Source organism: Zophobas morio, unplaced genomic scaffold (assembly GCF_036711695.1).
Source record: "Zophobas morio isolate AGI-343-1 ecotype UQ-CSIRO unplaced genomic scaffold, CSIRO_AGI_Zmor_V1 ptg000008l, whole genome shotgun sequence".
NCBI lineage: Eukaryota > Metazoa > Arthropoda > Insecta > Coleoptera > Tenebrionidae > Zophobas > Zophobas morio.
The window spans coordinates 721,024-740,223 of NW_026972113.1; the positions used below are offsets into that span (position 1 = coordinate 721,024).

The 19,200-nt window shown below is 29.2% G+C and overlaps 2 protein-coding genes across 2 annotated transcripts; one reads left to right on the plus strand and one right to left on the minus strand.

Moving 5' to 3' along the window:
* Nucleotides 1-1,379: 1,379 nt before the first annotated feature.
* LOC135125509 (uncharacterized) lies at nt 1,380-16,533 on the plus strand. The gene is made up of 3 exons (XM_064051170.1): nt 1,380-1,401; nt 13,938-14,015; nt 16,463-16,533. The coding sequence occupies exons 1-3, from the start codon at nt 1,380-1,382 to the stop codon at nt 16,531-16,533; spliced, it is 171 nt and encodes a 56-aa protein (XP_063907240.1).
* A 778-nt stretch (nt 16,534-17,311) lies between these two features.
* Nucleotides 17,312-18,127, minus strand: LOC135124731 (uncharacterized). The gene is made up of 2 exons (XM_064049940.1): nt 17,904-18,127; nt 17,312-17,852 (listed from the first exon to the last, which is right to left on the minus strand). Exons 1-2 carry the CDS (start codon nt 18,125-18,127, stop codon nt 17,339-17,341), a joined length of 738 nt encoding a protein of 245 aa, XP_063906010.1. The 3' UTR covers nt 17,312-17,338.
* Nucleotides 18,128-19,200: the final 1,073 nt, after the last annotated feature.

The window sequence follows — 19,200 nt, forward strand, 5'->3', positions numbered from 1 at the left end:
TTTAAATATTCGAAAACATTCGAAATTTTTGAAAATAAATAAGCACATTTTGTGAATGAAAATTTTACCTTGTATAAATATAGTGTGATTTTAGCTGAAGAATTTTTTTCTTCAAGTGTCAAAATTTACTCAAAATAATGATTTTCCCCCAAAAATGAATCAAAATAAGAGTTCCTTACCACGAAATAAAATTTAATGTCTTCAAAATTTTTCAAATGGTCTTAATTTTTCAACTTTCTGAAGATTTGTACAAAATGAGTAAATTTTGGCACCTGGCTTGTCAATCAATTGTGTCTGCGATATCGCTCTGGGAAAGTTCTACGGCTGGGAAAACCACTACATTTAATAACTGAATATATTAAAAATGTTATGTCACATCTCATATTTTAAAATTTGTTGAACCAGCTTCTGTCTTGGCCTCCGAAATTCCAGGTGTATGTTAATAATTTTATTTATTTCATGTTATGTTTTCGCCATTTGCGTCAATCTAGGCTACTGTTCTCCGTAAAGAAAGAAAATCGGTTTGATGTAGCACTAGAATTGTTCAAAATCTCGTACGAGTAGTACCTGATTATTAATTATCTTGTTATTTAAGTCGTTGTTGCGTATGAAACCATCGACCAGTTTCTGCATTGTCTTTGTCCGCAACAATACCCAAATCAGCCTTGCAATTCCGAAAAAAACCCGTCCAAAGTCCATCCCCGGCCATCTCGTTTTGATCGGTCTGTGGTCGGTGCAGACCGCTAGAGGCTGTTAGGCATCAGAACTTATTTTCACGGTCGCCTCTCCGGCGGAGGAGTGAAGAGGAAATGGGTAACACGGTGAATAAAGTGGGTGGGAACCGGCCGTCTGTCCGATTGTGAGAAATGGATAAGTCGTTAAGACATTTCATAGGTGTCCAATGTAATGACCGCTAATCTATGACGTGGCCGTCGGTATTACAAAAGAATGCCAGCTCGAAGGCCCCATGCCGTTGAAATTTCGAAAAATTCTTGTCTTGCAGACTCGTCGTGGATACAGAGAGGTTGTTGCCTCCGCTTGCTTGGATGCTGCAGGTGCGGTTATTGCTGGCTGGCTGATGGCTGGAGTATGGCCCCACATGGCCTCGACTACCGACGACGGCTTCTGTTCACCTTCTACTATTCAGCGCTATTTTTATGGGCCAAACGGTGGTCCGTTACCCATGTGATGGCTCTTCGGAGCGTAATTATTTTATCAGTGGTCGACGCGAAAATGGCGACGATTTTTCGCGGTTTTTCCAGTTTCGCCAAAATTTTAGAGTCACAGGGCTATAAAGTCTCATTAGAAACGTCTTAGTTGCCCGTAATTGATCAAGAAAAGTGGCACATTGCACATGGCGTCATTTCGCACGGGTTGCCATGGCAACGGCTATAGCGAAATGTCAGTTCTGATTTCCTCATTCCGTCATAGTCAAATTAAATAGTATCTGTTCCAGTAGCAATTGGAGTACCTCAAGGCACAGTCTTGGGGCCATTATTATTCTTGTTTTCCACTTGTGACATCTTCTCGGTATAAACTATCAAAAATTATTAGTTATGCAGACGATACGCAAATTTATCTCTCATTTAAATTAAAAGATATAACTTTTCCTTGTGACAAAATCAACGTTTAACCCAGTTTTTCCTTTCGAAGTATTGAAATTTCTTGAAAATACAAATTAATTTAATGCTTCAAAAGTTCAAAAATAAACTCGAAATAAATATTCACAGTTTTGGATGAAATTTTTGCTTAGTTTATAAAATATTGTGATTTTTTGCGATTTTTTTTTTCTTATTTATTCTCAATAACATTTTGTTTTTATTTTTCAATTTCCACCTAACGATTTTTTTAAACCTAGTTTTCTTTTCCGAAGTGCTGAAATTTTTCCAAAATACTATTTTTTTTTCTCGATATTTGCAAAAATAAATGAGAATTTTGACTTATATTGAACGAAAGTTTAATGCTTAAGAAATAAATTCTAATTTTTCTCTTGATATTTGGAAAACAGTTAAAAATAACTCAGTCTTAAAAAAGTTTTTGAAGAAATTTTGATTTATAAACTAGTAAATATTGAACGAAAATTCAAATGCCTGAGAAATAAATTCGAATTTTTTGAAAAAAATACACAATTTTGGATGAAATTTTTGCCAAGTTTGTTATATACTGTGTTTTTGGCCAAAGAATTCTTCTTTAATGTAATTTTTTCACAATACGTACATTTTTTAATAAAATTTTAACGTAGTTTGTAAAATATAATTATTTTTAAGAAATTTTGGCATTTAAAGTACTTAATATTGAACGAAATGTTGAATGCTTGAACAGTTCAAAAATGAACTCGAAATAAATATTCACAGTTTTGGGTGAAATTTTTGCTTAGTTTATAAAATATTGTGATTTTAGCGATTTTTTTTTTCTTATTCATTCTCAATAACATTTTGTTTTTATTTTTCAATTTCCACCTAACGATTTTTTTAAACCTAGTTTTCTTTTCCGAAGTGCTGAAATTTTTCCAAAATACTATTTTTTTTTCTCGGTATTTGCAAAAATCAATGAGAATTTTGACTTAAATTGAACGAAAGTTTGTTTAATGCTTCAGAAATAAATTCTAATTTTTCTCTTGATATTTGGAAAACAGCTAAAAATAACTCAGTCTTAAAAAGTTATTGAAGAAATTTTGATTTATAAACTAGTAAATATTGAACGAAAATTCAAATGCTTGAGAAATAAATTCGAATTTTTTGAAAAAAATACACAATTTTGGATGAAATTTTTGCCAAGTTTGTTATATACTGTGTTTTTGGCCAAAGAATTCTTCTTTAATCTAATTTTTTCACAATACGTAAATTTTTTAATAAAATTTTAACGTAGTTTGTAAAATATAATTATTTTTAAGAAATTTTGGCATTTAAAGTACTTAATATTGAACGAAATGTTGAATGCTTGAACAGTTCAAAAATGAACTCGAAATAAATATTCACAGTTTTGGATGAAATTTTTGCTTAGTTTATAAAATATTGTGATTTTAGCGATTTTTTTTTCTTATTCATTCTCAATAACATTTTGTTTTTATTTTTCAATTTCCACCTAACGATTTTTTTAAACCTAGTTTTCTTTTCCGAAGTGCTGAAATTTTTCCAAAATACTATTTTTTTTCTCGATATTTGCAAAAATAAATGAGAATTTTGACTTATATTGAACGAAAGTTTAATGCTTCAGAAATAAATTCTAATTTTTCTCTTGATATTTGGAAAACAGTTAAAAATAACTCAGTCTTAAAAAAGTTTTTGAAGAAATTTTGATTTATAAACTAGTAAATATTGAACGAAAATTCAAATGCCTGAGAAATAAATTCGAATTTTTTGAAAAAAATACACAATTTTGGATGAAATTTTTGCCAAGTTTGTTATATACTGTGTTTTTGGCCAAAGAATTCTTCTTTAATGTAATTTTTTCACAATACGTAAATTTTTTAATAAAATTTTAACGTAGTTTGTAAAATATAATTATTTTTAAGAAATTTTGGCATTTAAAGTACTTAATATTGAACGAAATGTTGAATGCTTGAACAGTTCAAAAATGAACTCGAAATAAATATTCACAGTTTTGGGTGAAATTTTTGCTTAGTTTATAAAATATTGTGATTTTAGCGATTTTTTTTTTCTTATTCATTCTCAATAACATTTTGTTTTTATTTTTCAATTTCCACCTAACGATTTTTTTAAACCTAGTTTTCTTTTCCGAAGTGCTGAAATTTTTCCAAAATACTATTTTTTTTTTCTCGGTATTTGCAAAAATCAATGAGAATTTTGACTTAAATTGAACGAAAGTTTGTTTAATGCTTCAGAAATAAATTCTAATTTTTCTCTTGATATTTGGAAAACAGTTAAAAATAACTCAGTCTTAAAAAAGTTTTTGAAGAAATTTTGATTTATAAACTAGTAAATATTGAACGAAAATTCAAATGCTTGAGAAATAAATTCGAATTTTTTGAAAAAAATACACAATTTTGGATAAAATTTTTGCCAAGTTTGTTATATACTGTGTTTTTGGCCAAAGAATTCTTCTTTAATCTAATTTTTTCACAATACGTAAATTTTTTAATAAAATTTTAACGTAGTTTGTAAAATATAATTATTTTTAAGAAATTTTGGCATTTAAAGTACTTAATATTGAACGAAATGTTGAATGCTTGAACAGTTCAAAAATGAACTCGAAATAAATATTCACAGTTTTGGGTGAAATTTTTGCTTAGTTTATAAAATATTGTGATTTTAGCGATTTTTTTTTTCTTATTCATTCTCAATAACATTTTGTTTTTATTTTTCAATTTCCACCTAACGATTTTTTTAAACCTAGTTTTCTTTTCCGAAGTGCTGAAATTTTTCCAAAATACTATTTTTTTTTCTCGGTATTTGCAAAAATCAATGAGAATTTTGACTTAAATTGAACGAAAGTTTGTTTAATGCTTCAGAAATAAATTCTAATTTTTCTCTTGATATTTGGAAAACAGCTAAAAATAACTCAGTCTTAAAAAGTTATTGAAGAAATTTTGATTTATAAACTAGTAAATATTGAACGAAAATTCAAATGCTTGAGAAATAAATTCGAATTTTTTGAAAAAAATACACAATTTTGGATGAAATTTTTGCCAAGTTTGTTATATACTGTGTTTTTGGCCAAAGAATTCTTCTTTAATCTAATTTTTTCACAATACGTAAATTTTTTAATAAAATTTTAACGTAGTTTGTAAAATATAATTATTTTTAAGAAATTTTGGCATTTAAAGTACTTAATATTGAACGAAATGTTGAATGCTTGAACAGTTCAAAAATGAACTCGAAATAAATATTCACAGTTTTGGATGAAATTTTTGCTTAGTTTATAAAATATTGTGATTTTAGCGATTTTTTTTTCTTATTCATTCTCAATAACATTTTGTTTTTATTTTTCAATTTCCACCTAACGATTTTTTTAAACCTAGTTTTCTTTTCCGAAGTGCTGAAATTTTTCCAAAATACTATTTTTTTTCTCGATATTTGCAAAAATAAATGAGAATTTTGACTTATATTGAACGAAAGTTTAATGCTTCAGAAATAAATTCTAATTTTTCTCTTGATATTTGGAAAACAGTTAAAAATAACTCAGTCTTAAAAAAGTTTTTGAAGAAATTTTGATTTATAAACTAGTAAATATTGAACGAAAATTCAAATGCCTGAGAAATAAATTCGAATTTTTTGAAAAAAATACACAATTTTGGATGAAATTTTTGCCAAGTTTGTTATATACTGTGTTTTTGGCCAAAGAATTCTTCTTTAATGTAATTTTTTCACAATACGTAAATTTTTTAATAAAATTTTAACGTAGTTTGTAAAATATAATTATTTTTAAGAAATTTTGGCATTTAAAGTACTTAATATTGAACGAAATGTTGAATGCTTGAACAGTTCAAAAATGAACTCGAAATAAATATTCACAGTTTTGGGTGAAATTTTTGCTTAGTTTATAAAATATTGTGATTTTAGCGATTTTTTTTTTCTTATTCATTCTCAATAACATTTTGTTTTTATTTTTCAATTTCCACCTAACGATTTTTTTAAACCTAGTTTTCTTTTCCGAAGTGCTGAAATTTTTCCAAAATACTATTTTTTTTTTCTCGGTATTTGCAAAAATCAATGAGAATTTTGACTTAAATTGAACGAAAGTTTGTTTAATGCTTCAGAAATAAATTCTAATTTTTCTCTTGATATTTGGAAAACAGTTAAAAATAACTCAGTCTTAAAAAAGTTTTTGAAGAAATTTTGATTTATAAACTAGTAAATATTGAACGAAAATTCAAATGCTTGAGAAATAAATTCGAATTTTTTGAAAAAAATACACAATTTTGGATAAAATTTTTGCCAAGTTTGTTATATACCTACTGTGTTTTTGGCCAAAGAATTATTCTTTAATCTAATTTTTTCACAATACGTAAATTTTTTAATAAAATTTTAACGTAGTTTGTAAAATATAATTATTTTTAAGAAATTTTGGCATTTAAAGTACTTAATATTGAACGAAATGTTGAATGCTTGAACAGTTCAAAAATGAACTCGAAATAAATATTCACAGTTTTGGATGAAATTTTTGCTTAGTTTATAAAATATTGTGATTTTAGCGATTTTTTTTTCTTATTCATTCTCAATAACATTTTGTTTTTATTTTTCAATTTCCACCTAACGATTTTTTTAAACCTAGTTTTCTTTTCCGAAGTGCTGAAATTTTTCCAAAATACTATTTTTTTTCTCGGTATTTGCAAAAATAAATGAGAATTTTGACTTATATTGAACGAAAGTTTAATGCTTCAGAAATAAATTCTAATTTTTCTCTTGATATTTGGAAAACAGCTAAAAATAACTCAGTCTTAAAAAGTTATTGAAGAAATTTTGATTTATAAACTAGTAAATATTGAACGAAAATTCAAATGCTTGAGAAATAAATTCGAATTTTTTGAAAAAAATACACAATTTTGGATGAAATTTTTGCCAAGTTTGTTATATACTGTGTTTTTGGCCAAAGAATTCTTCTTTAATCTAATTTTTTCACAATACGTACATTTTTTAATAAAATTTTAACGTAGTTTGTAAAATATAATTATTTTTAAGCAATTTTGACTTTTAAAGTACAATATTGAACGAAATGTTGAATGCTTGAATAGTTCAAAAATGAACTCGAAATAAATATTCACAGTTTTGGATGAAATTGCTGCTTAGTTTATAAAATGCTGTAATTTTAGGGAAACTTTTTTTTTGTTATTTATTCTCAATAACAGTGTTTTTTTTTTTAATAAAATTTCCAACTAACGATTTTTTTAAACATAGTTTTCCTTTCCTAAGTCCTGAAATTTTTCCGAAATACTAATTTTTTTCTCGATAAAATAAATGAGAATTTTGACCTAAATATAAACTAGTAAACTTATATTGAACGAAATTTTGTTAAATGCTTGAGAAATAAATTCTAAATTTTTGAAAAAAAATCACACCATTTGATGAAATTTGTGCCCAGTTTGTCATTGACTGTAGTGAAAGATTTTTTCTTTATTTAATTTTTTTTCTCAATACTCAATTTTTTTAAAAAAATTTTGACTTGGTATACAAAATAATGTAGTTCTACATAACGATTTTTTTTGACCTAATTTTTTCTTTGTTGAAATTTCACCACATATTAATGTTCTAATTTTTCTCTTGATATTTGGAAAACAGCTAAAAATAAATGAGCCTTTAAAAAGTTTTTGAAGAAATTTTCACTTATAAACTGGTAAATATTGAAGTTAAAGGCTTGAGACGTAAATTCGAATTTTTTGAAAAAAACCATATTTTTTGATGAAATTTTGACTTTGTAAAATAGTGTGGTTCCAGCCAAGGATTTTTTTTGACCTAGTTTTTCCCTTTGAAGTATTGAAATTTGGAGAACAGCCAAAAATAAAACAATCCAAACATGTTTTGAAGAAATTTTGATCTATAAAGTAGTAAATATTAAACGAAATCTTACAGATTTTTTTAATATTATTTTTTCTCAGTATGCAAATAAAATAAATATAAATGATAACATTTTAACTTTCATTTTATTTCATTTTAACTTTCAAGTTTAGTGTGGTTCTACCTAACGATTTCTTTAAGTCAGTTTCTCCTTTCGAAGTGCAGAAATTTGAAATTTGTCGAAAATCCTAATTTTTCACTCCGTATTTGGAAAAACAACTAAAAATAAATCAGTCTTAAAAAACCGTTTGAAGAAATTTTATAAACTAGTAAATATTGAACACTTTTGGATGAAATTTTTGCTAAATTTAGCGAAAAAAATTCTTTTTATCTAATTTTTTCTCAATATATACATTTTTTGTAAAATTTTAACTGTTTTTATAAAGTAGTATGCTTATTTTTTTGAGGACACCTTGACTCTAATATGAACTAGTAAATATTGAACGAGGTCTTAAAAATAAACTCGAAAGAATTATTTTCATAGTTTATAATCGCGAAATAAAAATTATCTTGAGAAGTTTTCCAAGTGATCTGTGTTTTTTCCATAGCAATCTTCAGTTTTGCTTCTTTTCTGATGTAAAGTAATTGTGCCAAGTGTGTGATAAGATAAATCTACGTAAACCAAAAATCGACAGAGTCCTGATAGGAACCCTTGCAGTTGACCCAAATCAGTCCCCATTAAAAAATCGGATAAAGTAATTTTTAATTTTAACTATGTTGTATATTTAATATTTTCTAATAAAGTTGCTATAAGCTCATTTGACCACAATTTATTTTTGAAATTCTATCCATTGCGACGTTGCCACGTTATTCCAGTTTTCTTGAGATATTTTCACGAAAAAAATCGCAACAGGTTTTTTTAAAATTTCGCCAGAAAGAGAACAAAAAAATACAATGTGAGATATTGGGGATCAAAGTACATCGTTTCCTCAAGCCGTGATAAATTTTGACACAAATGCATCCGAATTTAATTTTTTTCCGATAAGATAGGTAAATACAAAAAGCGAATATGCAATTTTGATTGATGTGACAGCACTGCAAGATCTTTTAGTGATAAAGTTTTTTTTGTTTCATCAAGATTTCGATTTACTAATTCGCATATTTTTATTTCTACCTGTCAAAATTTTATCAAATTTAAAATTAAAAAACGAAAATTGTCATTTGTAAAAGTAGTAAATTTAAAACATGTGAATAATTATTTCGTGTGTTGTACTCAACATTACAAAAGTGCCGATTGACCGGCGTTCTGCTTTTAATAATGAATTAACCTTAAGTATAACGTTTAAGATCAAAAGGTCAAGGTGACCTTTGCAGACTCAATAATTTCCACTCGCCGCCTGTAGATAATCACGTCCATTTTCTTATCGTTATTATATTAATTTTATCCATCACATCTCACCGATAACATAATTCATTTAGACCACTGTTACACATTTTTAAAAAATTATCTTGTCAAAAAAAATAGTTTTTTCGTCTTTCGGTTTTACTATCTCAAACGTCGCCAGCTACCCCATTAAACTTTATCTTTTATCACGTCTCCAAGTAATTAAACCGCATAACTCAGCTACCGAATTCCTGGTCAAAAATTCTCCAAATCGCTGCGAACGAAAACTCAAAACTGTACAATATTTCAGTCAGACTTTGAGACTTCCACACAGACACATTTTTAATTGTTATGAGGTTGTCTATTTCGAGACAGCCATCGAGCACCTGCTTCACCGGTTCTTAAAATACACCAACCCTTGTGTCTATTTTTATTCAAATTGTTTTAGGGTGTGAGTTACGTAAAAACGTTACTTTACGAATATTTTGACGGCTTCAAGATCAAGTTCTTTGTTTGCCGTCTTTTAATAAATGTGGCAGGCAGGTAATTTTCGAGATTTATGATCTGCTAATCGCATCCTATATATCTTGATGACATTTATAAATATGTATAATAAACTACAAAAGAAACGACAAAAATATTCAAATCGTGGAGGCAAAAAACTGGACGAATGTGTTGGATTATTGTCACTTTGTTGATAATTTTGGCGCTAGATGAATGTAAGATTTTATTTATATCCTTATGAATAATCTAATCTTGTTACACTTCCTTTGGTAATCCTAACACTTTTGACGTAATTTAATTATCCGATGATTCACGACCGCAATTTGACAGCTAAAAGACTTTTTTTTTTTAAGAAAAGACAATTTATCAAGTATAAGTATTTTTTATTTATAATATGAAAGACTCAAGTGTCTGTGTTATTGTCGTTCAGAACTTGTATAATTTTGTACAGTGGAATTTAAACAGATGTCAACATCTTCTAGAAACTAATACGTCAATCCGGTGATTGTGATTTAATCTAAAAATCCACTTAAAACTGAGTGACTTGTCGAGATTTTCCAGAAACGTAAAGATTTCGCGATAATATTTTAAAAAACAATACACACTTCAACTTGACAAGCTGACAAGCGAACTTTGTTTAAAACCCGAAGTTTTAATAACAATTTAAATTTACTCAGCAAAATTTCGAAATTACGTCATCAAATTTCGGCGGGAGTGAGCAAAATGTTCATAGTATATCTGCTTAAAACCGACACAAATCAATTATGCAAACCACACGGCTATTGAGTTTCACAACACAATGATAAAATTACAATAATCGCATGATCCGTAAAGTGATATTCTTCTGGTTGTAGTTCTGCGGAAACGTTTTATTGTTTTTTGTTGGAACTGATGTTTACTCCAGTGATTACTAGTTACGATGATTTTATTAAAGGTACTGCTTCTAACAATTCCGGCAGCTGCGTTTCCAGGAAATTTGAATAATTATCTGTTAAGTCTTTCCGGTAAGATATACTGCATTCCAAAAACGGGGTGTTGAAACGAGACATTTTGTTATATATTACAAATGTTTAGCTGGTAAACCGCGTCGCATGCAACAATACCGGAAATATGCGAAATTAATTTCTATAATCTTGTTTTTTAAAAGACGGTAATCTACACTGTTCCGTAACAGGTGGTCTTATTCTTCCAATTTTCTTTTTCTCTTTATCCTATTATTTCTCTGTCATCGTGTTTTTCATTGTTAAATAATAATTCGTTTCGTCTTTCTTCACCTCGGTTGCTCAGTGTCAATAACCACAATTATTCTCTTTTTGCAAATATCTCCTTGTTTCTTTTTTATTTTCATGAAAATTTAATTTTAAATATTTCGGGGTGGGGGTGAATGAACTCAAATAACAAGGAAAAATGAGATAATTACGGAAATAAAACAGTATAGATATAAAATAAATAAAGGCTTCATGGTATCTATACAGGATGTCTCAGTGGTTTCGTGGTGGAAGATTACGCATTTATTGTTGACTATTCAGACATTTTTTTCACGTAGAATTGTACATTATTATAGGTTACCCTGTTACACATAAAATTTAATTTCTCAAATAGAGCACCCTACATTTTTATTTACAGCGATTGATGATATCAAATCGAAATTTTGTGTTTAAATTTTATAAAATAACATATTCTTGTACTTGTGGTGGTGTATGAATCCGCCTTGATTTTTACTTCCCGAGGGTGTGTTAAGAAAGAATTGAAATAGGATTTATCTGGCGAATGGCCACTTTTATATTTTTATGTACTCCATTATTTATTCGACGTTTCATGGCTCCTAGAGTACGAACAAATAGGACCCCTGTTTCCGTTTATCTCGTCTGGCGTCTGTGCACAATATAACAATATTGGTTAGTGATTTACTTCAGAGGTAATTAAACTAAATTCACAAATTTTGTATTAAAAGAAGCTTGCTTAGAGATAAATCCAAAAGTGTATTAAATATAGAGTACCCCTTTTGAATTGTTGTTGTTTAAATATTGTTAAGTTAATCCTGAAAATATCTAATTTCCCGGCCAAAATATGAAAAATAAGTTTTGCAATCTCATCGTGACGTGCGATGACGACACTGTCACGTGAGCTACCTGTCCAAAGGTCACGTATTTCGGTCCATTGTGTTCAGTTTTAATTTCTGTTTGATGGCGACAAAATCGTCGCGTCCTTTTGGCGTAAAAGTAGAGCAATTTCGCGAATTTCTAATTTATTATTAATAAATATTAGGGAAAATGTTTGTGTTATTGCTGTGAACACGAAAGAAAATGGATATTTTTCCGAAAAGGACCGAAAACGGGGTAAGTACGACTTCAGTTTTAATTTATCAGATTCCGTGATTCGTTTACTCGACAAAGTTTAAATTTTAGGGAAATTTTCGAAACGATTGAAGTTGGTATATCAAAGCTATACATTTTCACCATATAATTAAATAATATTTAAACAATATTATTTATAATGTTTAAATGCAATAAGTACTAATATATATATGATAATTAAATCGAACACCGTTTTCTTCAAAACACAAAGTTACTAAAAACAAAGCAATTTGTTTAAATATTATTAAATTAACCCTGAAAATGTGCAATTTCCCGGCCAAAATATGAAAAATAACTTTTTAATCTCATCGTGACGTGCGATGACGACACTGTCACGTGAGCTACCTGTCCAAAGGTCGCATTTTTCGGCCCCTTGTGTTCAGTTTAGATTTCGGTCTGATAGCACCAACATCGGAGCTCTGGTTTGGCTTAAAAGTGGGGCTTTTTTCGCGAATTTCTTAAAATAAATGTTAGTGAAAATATGTTGTGTTGGTGCTGTGAACACGAAAGAAAATGGATATTTTTCCGAAAAGGACCAAATATAGGGTAAGTACCACTTCAGTTTTAATTTATCGAACACCGTTTTGTTAAAAACACAAAGTTACTGAAAACAAAGCAATTTGTTTAAATATTGTTAAGTTAATCCTGAAAATGTCTTAATTTCCCGGCCAAAACATGAAAAATAATTTTTGCAATCTCATCGTGACGTACGATGACGACACTGTCACGTGAGCTACCTGTTCAAAAGTCGCATTTTTCGGCCCCTTGTGTTCAGTTTAGATTTCGGTCTGATGGCAGCAACATTGGAGCTCCGATTTGGCTTAAAAGTAGGGCTCTTTTCGCGGATTTCTAATTTATTATTAATAAATATTAGTGAGAATGTGTTGTGTTGGTACTGTGAACACGAACGAAAGTGGATATTTTTCCAAAAAGTACCGAAAACGGGGAAGTACGACTTCAGTTTTAATTTATCAAATTCCATGATTCGTTTACTCGATAATATTTAAATTTTGGGGAAATTTGCGAAACGAGTGAAGTTGGTCTGTCAACGCTATATAATTAAATAATTTTTAAACATAGTTAATATAATTTACAATGTTTAAATATGATGAGCTTATAATTCACAAAGCACGGCGTCGGAATATACGAAGTGCGACGTTCATTTATAAAGTACGACGTTCATAATTTACACCCTTCATGCTAGCAAACCCTAGCACAGTCATCGCTCTTTGGTGGCAAACGTGGAGCTGTGTGTATTTTGTAACTTTTGTAATTGAAACATATTGTATGTGTTACTAACTTAACTTTGCAATAGTGTGTGTCTTGCCAATTTAGTTCCAGTGGTGTAAATGCTTTGAGGATTTTCATGGTGTACTTGCTTGGGTATTAATTTTGCAACAGTGCATCCTTTGGTTCCGAGTCTGAATTCTCCAGGTCGAGAAAACGTAAAAGTGTCTTAAGCTCAGGAAGTAATAAAAAAAGTCGTCTAAAAAAGAGACAAGAAAATGCGACCAACAGAGGTCCAAAGAAAAAGGCGATTAAAAAAATGTTAAAAAAGTGGGAAAGAAAATTAAATAAAAAAGCGACAAAAATAACAAAAACAATACGACGTAAAAAGCGATAAAAAGTTATAAAAAAAAATCGAAAAAGTCCATTATTTAAAAACGAACCCAAAAACCTATTATTGAAAGAGGGCAAAAGACGACAAAAAAGGAAGACCCAAAAAATGCCAAAAAAAAAAGGAGAACGAGAACGAAAAAAGCAAAATAGGTGGTAAAAAGGCCAGGAAAAAAACGGCAAAAAAGGTGAAAAAAACAATAAGAAAGCGATTAAAAAAGGGTAACAAAAAGCAACCAAAAAGAAGGATGAAAATAAACCGATAAACTATAAAAAAGGGAATTGAAAGCGGCGAAAAAGTTCGACCAAAAAGCCAAACAAAGAACAAGGCGATTGAAAAAATGCAAAAAAGGCGACAAGGAAAATGTAATAAAAAAGCGAGATGTACACAAATAGCGAAAACAAGGCGACATAAGAAGGGATAAAAATATATTAAAAATAGGGGAGCAAAAAGCTATTGAAAAAGGGCAAAAAATGACCAGAAATCTATTGAAAAAGAGCAAAAAACCGCCCGAAAAAAATACGACGAAAAAGGAAGAGCCATAAACGGAAAAAAAAATTGCGAAAAGGAGGCGATTAAAAAAAATGATAAAAAAAAAAGGAGACCAAACGAAAAATAAGCAAGAAAAGATGTCAAAAAAGACTACGGAAAAAGCGCCAAAAAAGGTAGTAAAAAGCAAATAAAATTTTACAAAAAATGTATATATTGAGAAAAAATTAGATAAAAAGATTTTTTTTCGCTAAATTTAGCAAAAATTTCATCCAAAAGTGTTCAATATTTACTAGTTTATAAAATTTCTTCGAGAGGCTTTTTAAGGCTGATTTATTTTTAGTTGTTTTTCCAAATACGGAGTGAAAAATTAGGATTTTCGAGAAATTTCAAATTTCTGCACTTCGAAAGGAGAAACTGACTTAAAGAAATCGTTAGGTAGAACCACACTAAACTTGAAAGTTAAAATGAAATAAAATGAAAGTTAAAATGTTATCATTTATATTTATTTTATTTGCATACTGAGAAAAATAATATTAAAAAAATCTATAAGATTCCGTTTAATATTTACTACTTTATAGATCAAAATTTCTTCAAAACATGTTTTGGATTGTTTTATTTTTAGCTGTTTTCCAAATTTCAATACTTCAAAGGGAAAAATCCTTGGCTGGAACCACACTATTTTACAAAGTCAAAATTTTATCAAAAAAATTACTTATTGAAAAAATACACAAAAAAAGAATTTTTTGGCTTAAGTCACAGTATCTAATAAACTTTGTAGAAATTTCATCAAAAAATATGATTTTTTTCAAAAAATTCGAATTTACGTCTCAAGCCTTTAACTTCAATATTTACTAGTTTATAAGTCAAAATTTCTTCAAAAACTTTTTTAAGGCTCATTTATTTTTAGCTGTTTTCCAAATATCAAGAGAAAAATTAGAACATTAATATTTCGGTGAAATTTCAACAAAGAAAAAACTAGGTCAAAAAAAATCGTTAGGTAGAACTACATTATTTTGTATACCAAGTCAATTTTTTTTTTAAATTTGAGTATTGAGAAAAAAAATTAAATAGAGAAAAAATCTTTCATTACAAACACACTGGGCACAAATTTCATCAAATGGTGTGGTTTTTTTTCAAAAATTTAGAATTTATTTCTCAAGCATTTAACAAAATTTCGTTCAATATAAGTTTACTAGTTTATAAGTCAAAATTCTCATTTATTTTATCGAGAAAAAAATTAGTATTTCGGGAAAATTTCAGGACTTAGGAAAGGAAAACTATGATTAAAAAAATCGTTAGTTGGAAATTTTATTTAAAAAAAACACTGTTATTGAGAATAAATAAGAAAAAAAAAGTTTCCCTAAAATTACAGCATTTTATAAACTAAGCAAAAATTTCATCCAAAACTGTGAATATTTATTTCGAGTTCATTTTTGAACTATTCAAGCATTCAACATTTCGTTCAATATTAAGCACTTTAAAAGTCAAAATTTATTAAAAATAATTATATTTTACAACTACGTTAAAATTTTATTAAAAAATTTACGTATTGTGAAAAAATTAGATTAAAGAATTCTTTGGCTAAAAACAGTATATAACAAACGTGGCAAAAATTTCATCCAAAATTGTGTATTTTTTTCAAAAAATTCGAATTTATTTCTCAAGCATTTAAATTTTAGTTCAATATTTACAAAATTTCTTCAAAAACTTTTTTAAGGCAGTTATTTTTAGCTGTTTTCCAAATGTCAAGAGAAAAATTAGAATTTATTTCTGAAGCATTTAACAAAATTCCGTTCAATATAAGTCAAAATTTTCATTTATTTTTGCAAATATCGAGAAAAAAAATAGTATTTTGGAAAAATTTCAGCACTTCGGAAAAGAAAACTAGGTTTAAAAAAATCGTTAGGTGGAAATTGAAAAATAAAAACAAAATTTATTGAGAATAAATAAGAAAAAAAATTGCTAAAATCACAATATTTTATAAACTAAGCAAAAATTTCATCCAAAACTGTGAATATTTATTTCGAGTTTATTTTTGAACTTTTGAAGCATTTAATACTTTGTTCAATATTAAGTACTTTAAAAGTCGAAATTTCTTTAAACACGTTTCAAGATTGGTTTATTATTACATGTTTTCCAAATATCCAGAAATGAATTTGTATTTTCAAGAAATTTCAATACTTCGAAAGGAAAAACTGGGTTAAACGTTGATTTTGTCACAAGCAAAAGTTATATCTTTTAATTTAAATGAGAGATAAATTTGCGTATCGTCTGCATAACTAATAATTTTTGAATAGTTTATACCGAGATGTCACAAGAATAATAATGGCCCCAAGAATGTGCCTTGAGGTACTCCGATTGCTACTGGCAGTTATTGGAACAGATATTATTTAATTTGATTATGACGGAATGAGGAAATCAGAACTGACGTTTCGCTATAGCCGTTGCCATGACAACCCGTGCGAAATGGACGCCGTGTGCAATGTGCCACTTTTCTTAGTCAATTTCAAATTCACAAAGACGTTTCTAAGTCACTTTACGGCCCTGTGACTCTAAAATTTTGCCAAAAATGGAAAAACTGCGAAAAATCGCCGCCATTCGCGTCGACGACTGATAAAATAAGAGACCAAGAACGAAAAATAAGCAAAAAAAGGTGTCAAAAAAGTCAGGGAAAGACTCCGAAAAAAAAGACTACGGAAAAAGCGCCAAAAAAGTAAAAAGTAAATAAAAAAAGCGGAAAAAAGCAACATTAAATGCGATAAAAAAGGACTTAAAAAAAGCGTCAAGGGGACCAAAAAGTTAGTGAAAAAAGGCAAAAAACGACCAAAAATAGACGACGAAAAAAGAGAGAGCCAACACGACAAAGCAACCCAAAAAGGTGACAAAGAAAAAAGAGACAAAAAAGCAACCAAAGAAGGCGACAAATATGGTGAAAAAAGCTACAAAAATTTGGGAAAAATGTCGGAAGAAAGTGACAAAAACTATAATAATAACCAAACAAGGCGAAACAAAAATGGCAGGAAAAAACGAGCAAAAAGTGTGATTAAAATAAAAAACGAAAAAAAAGGCAACAAAAAAAGGAAAAAACAACTAAAAAAATGCGAAAAAAAGCAATGAAGCAATTGCAAACAAAGAAGAAATAATAAAGTGTAAAAAGCGACAAAACTAAAAAATGGCGAATTCAAAGCCATTAGAAAAGGCACAAAAAATCGATTAAACTTTTTTAAAATTAAACGCCCTGTATTTCACATTCTCGAACTCGTTTCTGAGTAACTTTATAACATCTGGATGGTGGTGTTTATTTTAACGATTATTGCACTCACATGTCACATGATGTCAACTGACCAATCAAACGCGTCAATATTTGTAAATTCAACCAATCAGCATACAATTACGTGATAATTGCACACTGTGCAATTACCACTACCGATAATTATCACTAGCCAGATGTGCCAACTATAAGATAAGCAAGTACCAGTTAATTGCAAAAAAAAACAAGAGGTTACTAACCAAATATTTAATTATGAAACTAAGAATTGTAATTAATTATGGTACAGTTGTAGTAATTTACAGGGGTTTGTGTGCTTGGTGAAGTAGTAACTATATTTTTAGACATTTGTACCAAAGCAGACGGTGCGCAATTTGTGGATTTGTTATTAGACTCTTCCATAGCCGTTGAGTTGGCGCGTAATTTGTCAATCATTTGATAATGATGATCTCCATCGAGCTGAAGGTATGGTTTGATGGAGAAAGTATTGGCATGACCGGTAATCTTTATAAGCTGTTCTTCACCGACTCCCGCTTTTGCAAGTTGCGACACTGCAGTTGACCGTAATGAATGATTACTAATCTTCTTTTTCTTTATGTCGATGCCTATTTCTTCTGCGGCGGTTCTTGTCCATTTCCCCATTTCATTCCTTCCAACGGGTGAATTTTTGAACCATCCTACAGAACTAGGTTCTCTCCATGCAGGATTTGGCGTTAAAAATAAACGATCGGTGGTTATATGTTTACCTCTCTTGCTCAGCATTTTTTTGTAGAGCCTTAAATAATAAAATAATTATTATTTTGTATTTGAAACAGTATTTAATTACCTAACAGGGCAAATTCTAGGATCTGTGGTGTTTGTTGCAAGCCATTTGCTGTCTGTTAATTTATGGCTACCTCCTTGAGCTGTTTTGGAAAAAATACAATTGTATTCTATTCGCCCCGTAGGCAAACCACAATTATCACTTTCTTCCTTAAAATGTTTGATAGTAACGTTAACACCTTCACATCCCCTCCAAGCTAATTCTAATCCAGCCACATAAAAAAACATTTTCTGTAAACCATCTGGCGTGTCTTCGTTATAAATCTTTAGAATCTTGTTGTATTCTTCTAGAGTCAAAATTGAGGAACTAGTTTTGCGTTTTTCCGGTTGTATTTGTAGGTTCCGGCGTTTTGCGTCGCGTGCATTTCTACTACCCTTGAATTCCAGGTCAACAAAAGGATCAAACTTTATACCAAATTTATTGAAATACAGTTCTTGCAACTGCTTTGCCGTTACATTCCACATCGTTTTTATTACTGCTTCTTTGTAGTCATTACCATCGACTTTTTTCATATTGTACCCCCAATCTTTGAGGATGAATGCTAGTTTTTCCGTGGAAGTGTTTCCATCAAAAACATATTTGCGTTCACCGCAAAACTTCTCAAATTGCCTCCAGATTGAATTTCGTGAGTTCTTCGTATTTAGCGGCGTAATGTTTGTAATAGAATCATCAATTTCTTTTGGCGTGTTACGACCAAAACGAAAATTGGACATGGTTTTTTAAACCCACACAAATTTTGCAAAATGGCTGTTCTTATTTACTTGCGTCGCCATAGTATCGCACACCAAACTACTTCGTAAATCATTATAAAATTATTTTTAAAATGTTTGTTCTTGCAATAATCTGTTGAATATATTGCGTGCATCACAATGAAATCGATAATTTTGAACAACAATAATCTCTCATGCTTGTTGCCTAAGAAAAATGCACTCGTGCTAAAGCACTCGTGCGTTTTCAATGCAACAAGCATTCGAGTTATTGTTGCTCAAAATTATCGATAACATTGCGATGCACTTAATATATTATAACTGATAATTAAACAAAAATGACAAATTTGACAAATTTTGTATTAAAAGAAGAGTTGCTTGGAAGAAATCCAAAAGTGTATGCAATATAGTGGCCGTTTTGAAAATGTGAGAAAACTGACAATTTGCAAATTTAATCACCCTGTATAAATGAGTCAAAAGAATGACTTTTTTTTCTTTTGACATAACAAAGTAAGTAAGAAGTATCCGAAAATCTTAGTAAGCTAAGGATTGTGATAGGTCCTAGAGTATCCCTCAAGATTAAATTATGTGTC

Excerpts from the sequence above, each read along its gene's own strand:
- LOC135125509 (XM_064051170.1), top strand. The coding sequence starts at position 1,380 with ATGGCAACGGCTATAGCGAAAT. Across the intron at positions 1,402-13,937 it reads GGCAACGGCTATAGCGAAAT|CAAGAAAAGATGTCAAAAAA; the intron begins GTCAGTTCTGAT and ends ACGAAAAATAAG. Across the intron at positions 14,016-16,462 it reads AATAAAATTTTACAAAAAAT|GTGTCAAAAAAGTCAGGGAA; the intron begins GTATATATTGAG and ends AAGCAAAAAAAG.
- LOC135124731 (XM_064049940.1), bottom strand. The coding sequence starts at position 18,127 with ATGTTTTTTTATGTGGCTGGATTAGAATTAGCTTGGAGGGGATGTGAA. Across the intron at positions 17,853-17,903 it reads CCTAGAATTTGCCCTGTTAG|GCTCTACAAAAAAATGCTGA; the intron begins GTAATTAAATAC and ends TTATTATTTAAG.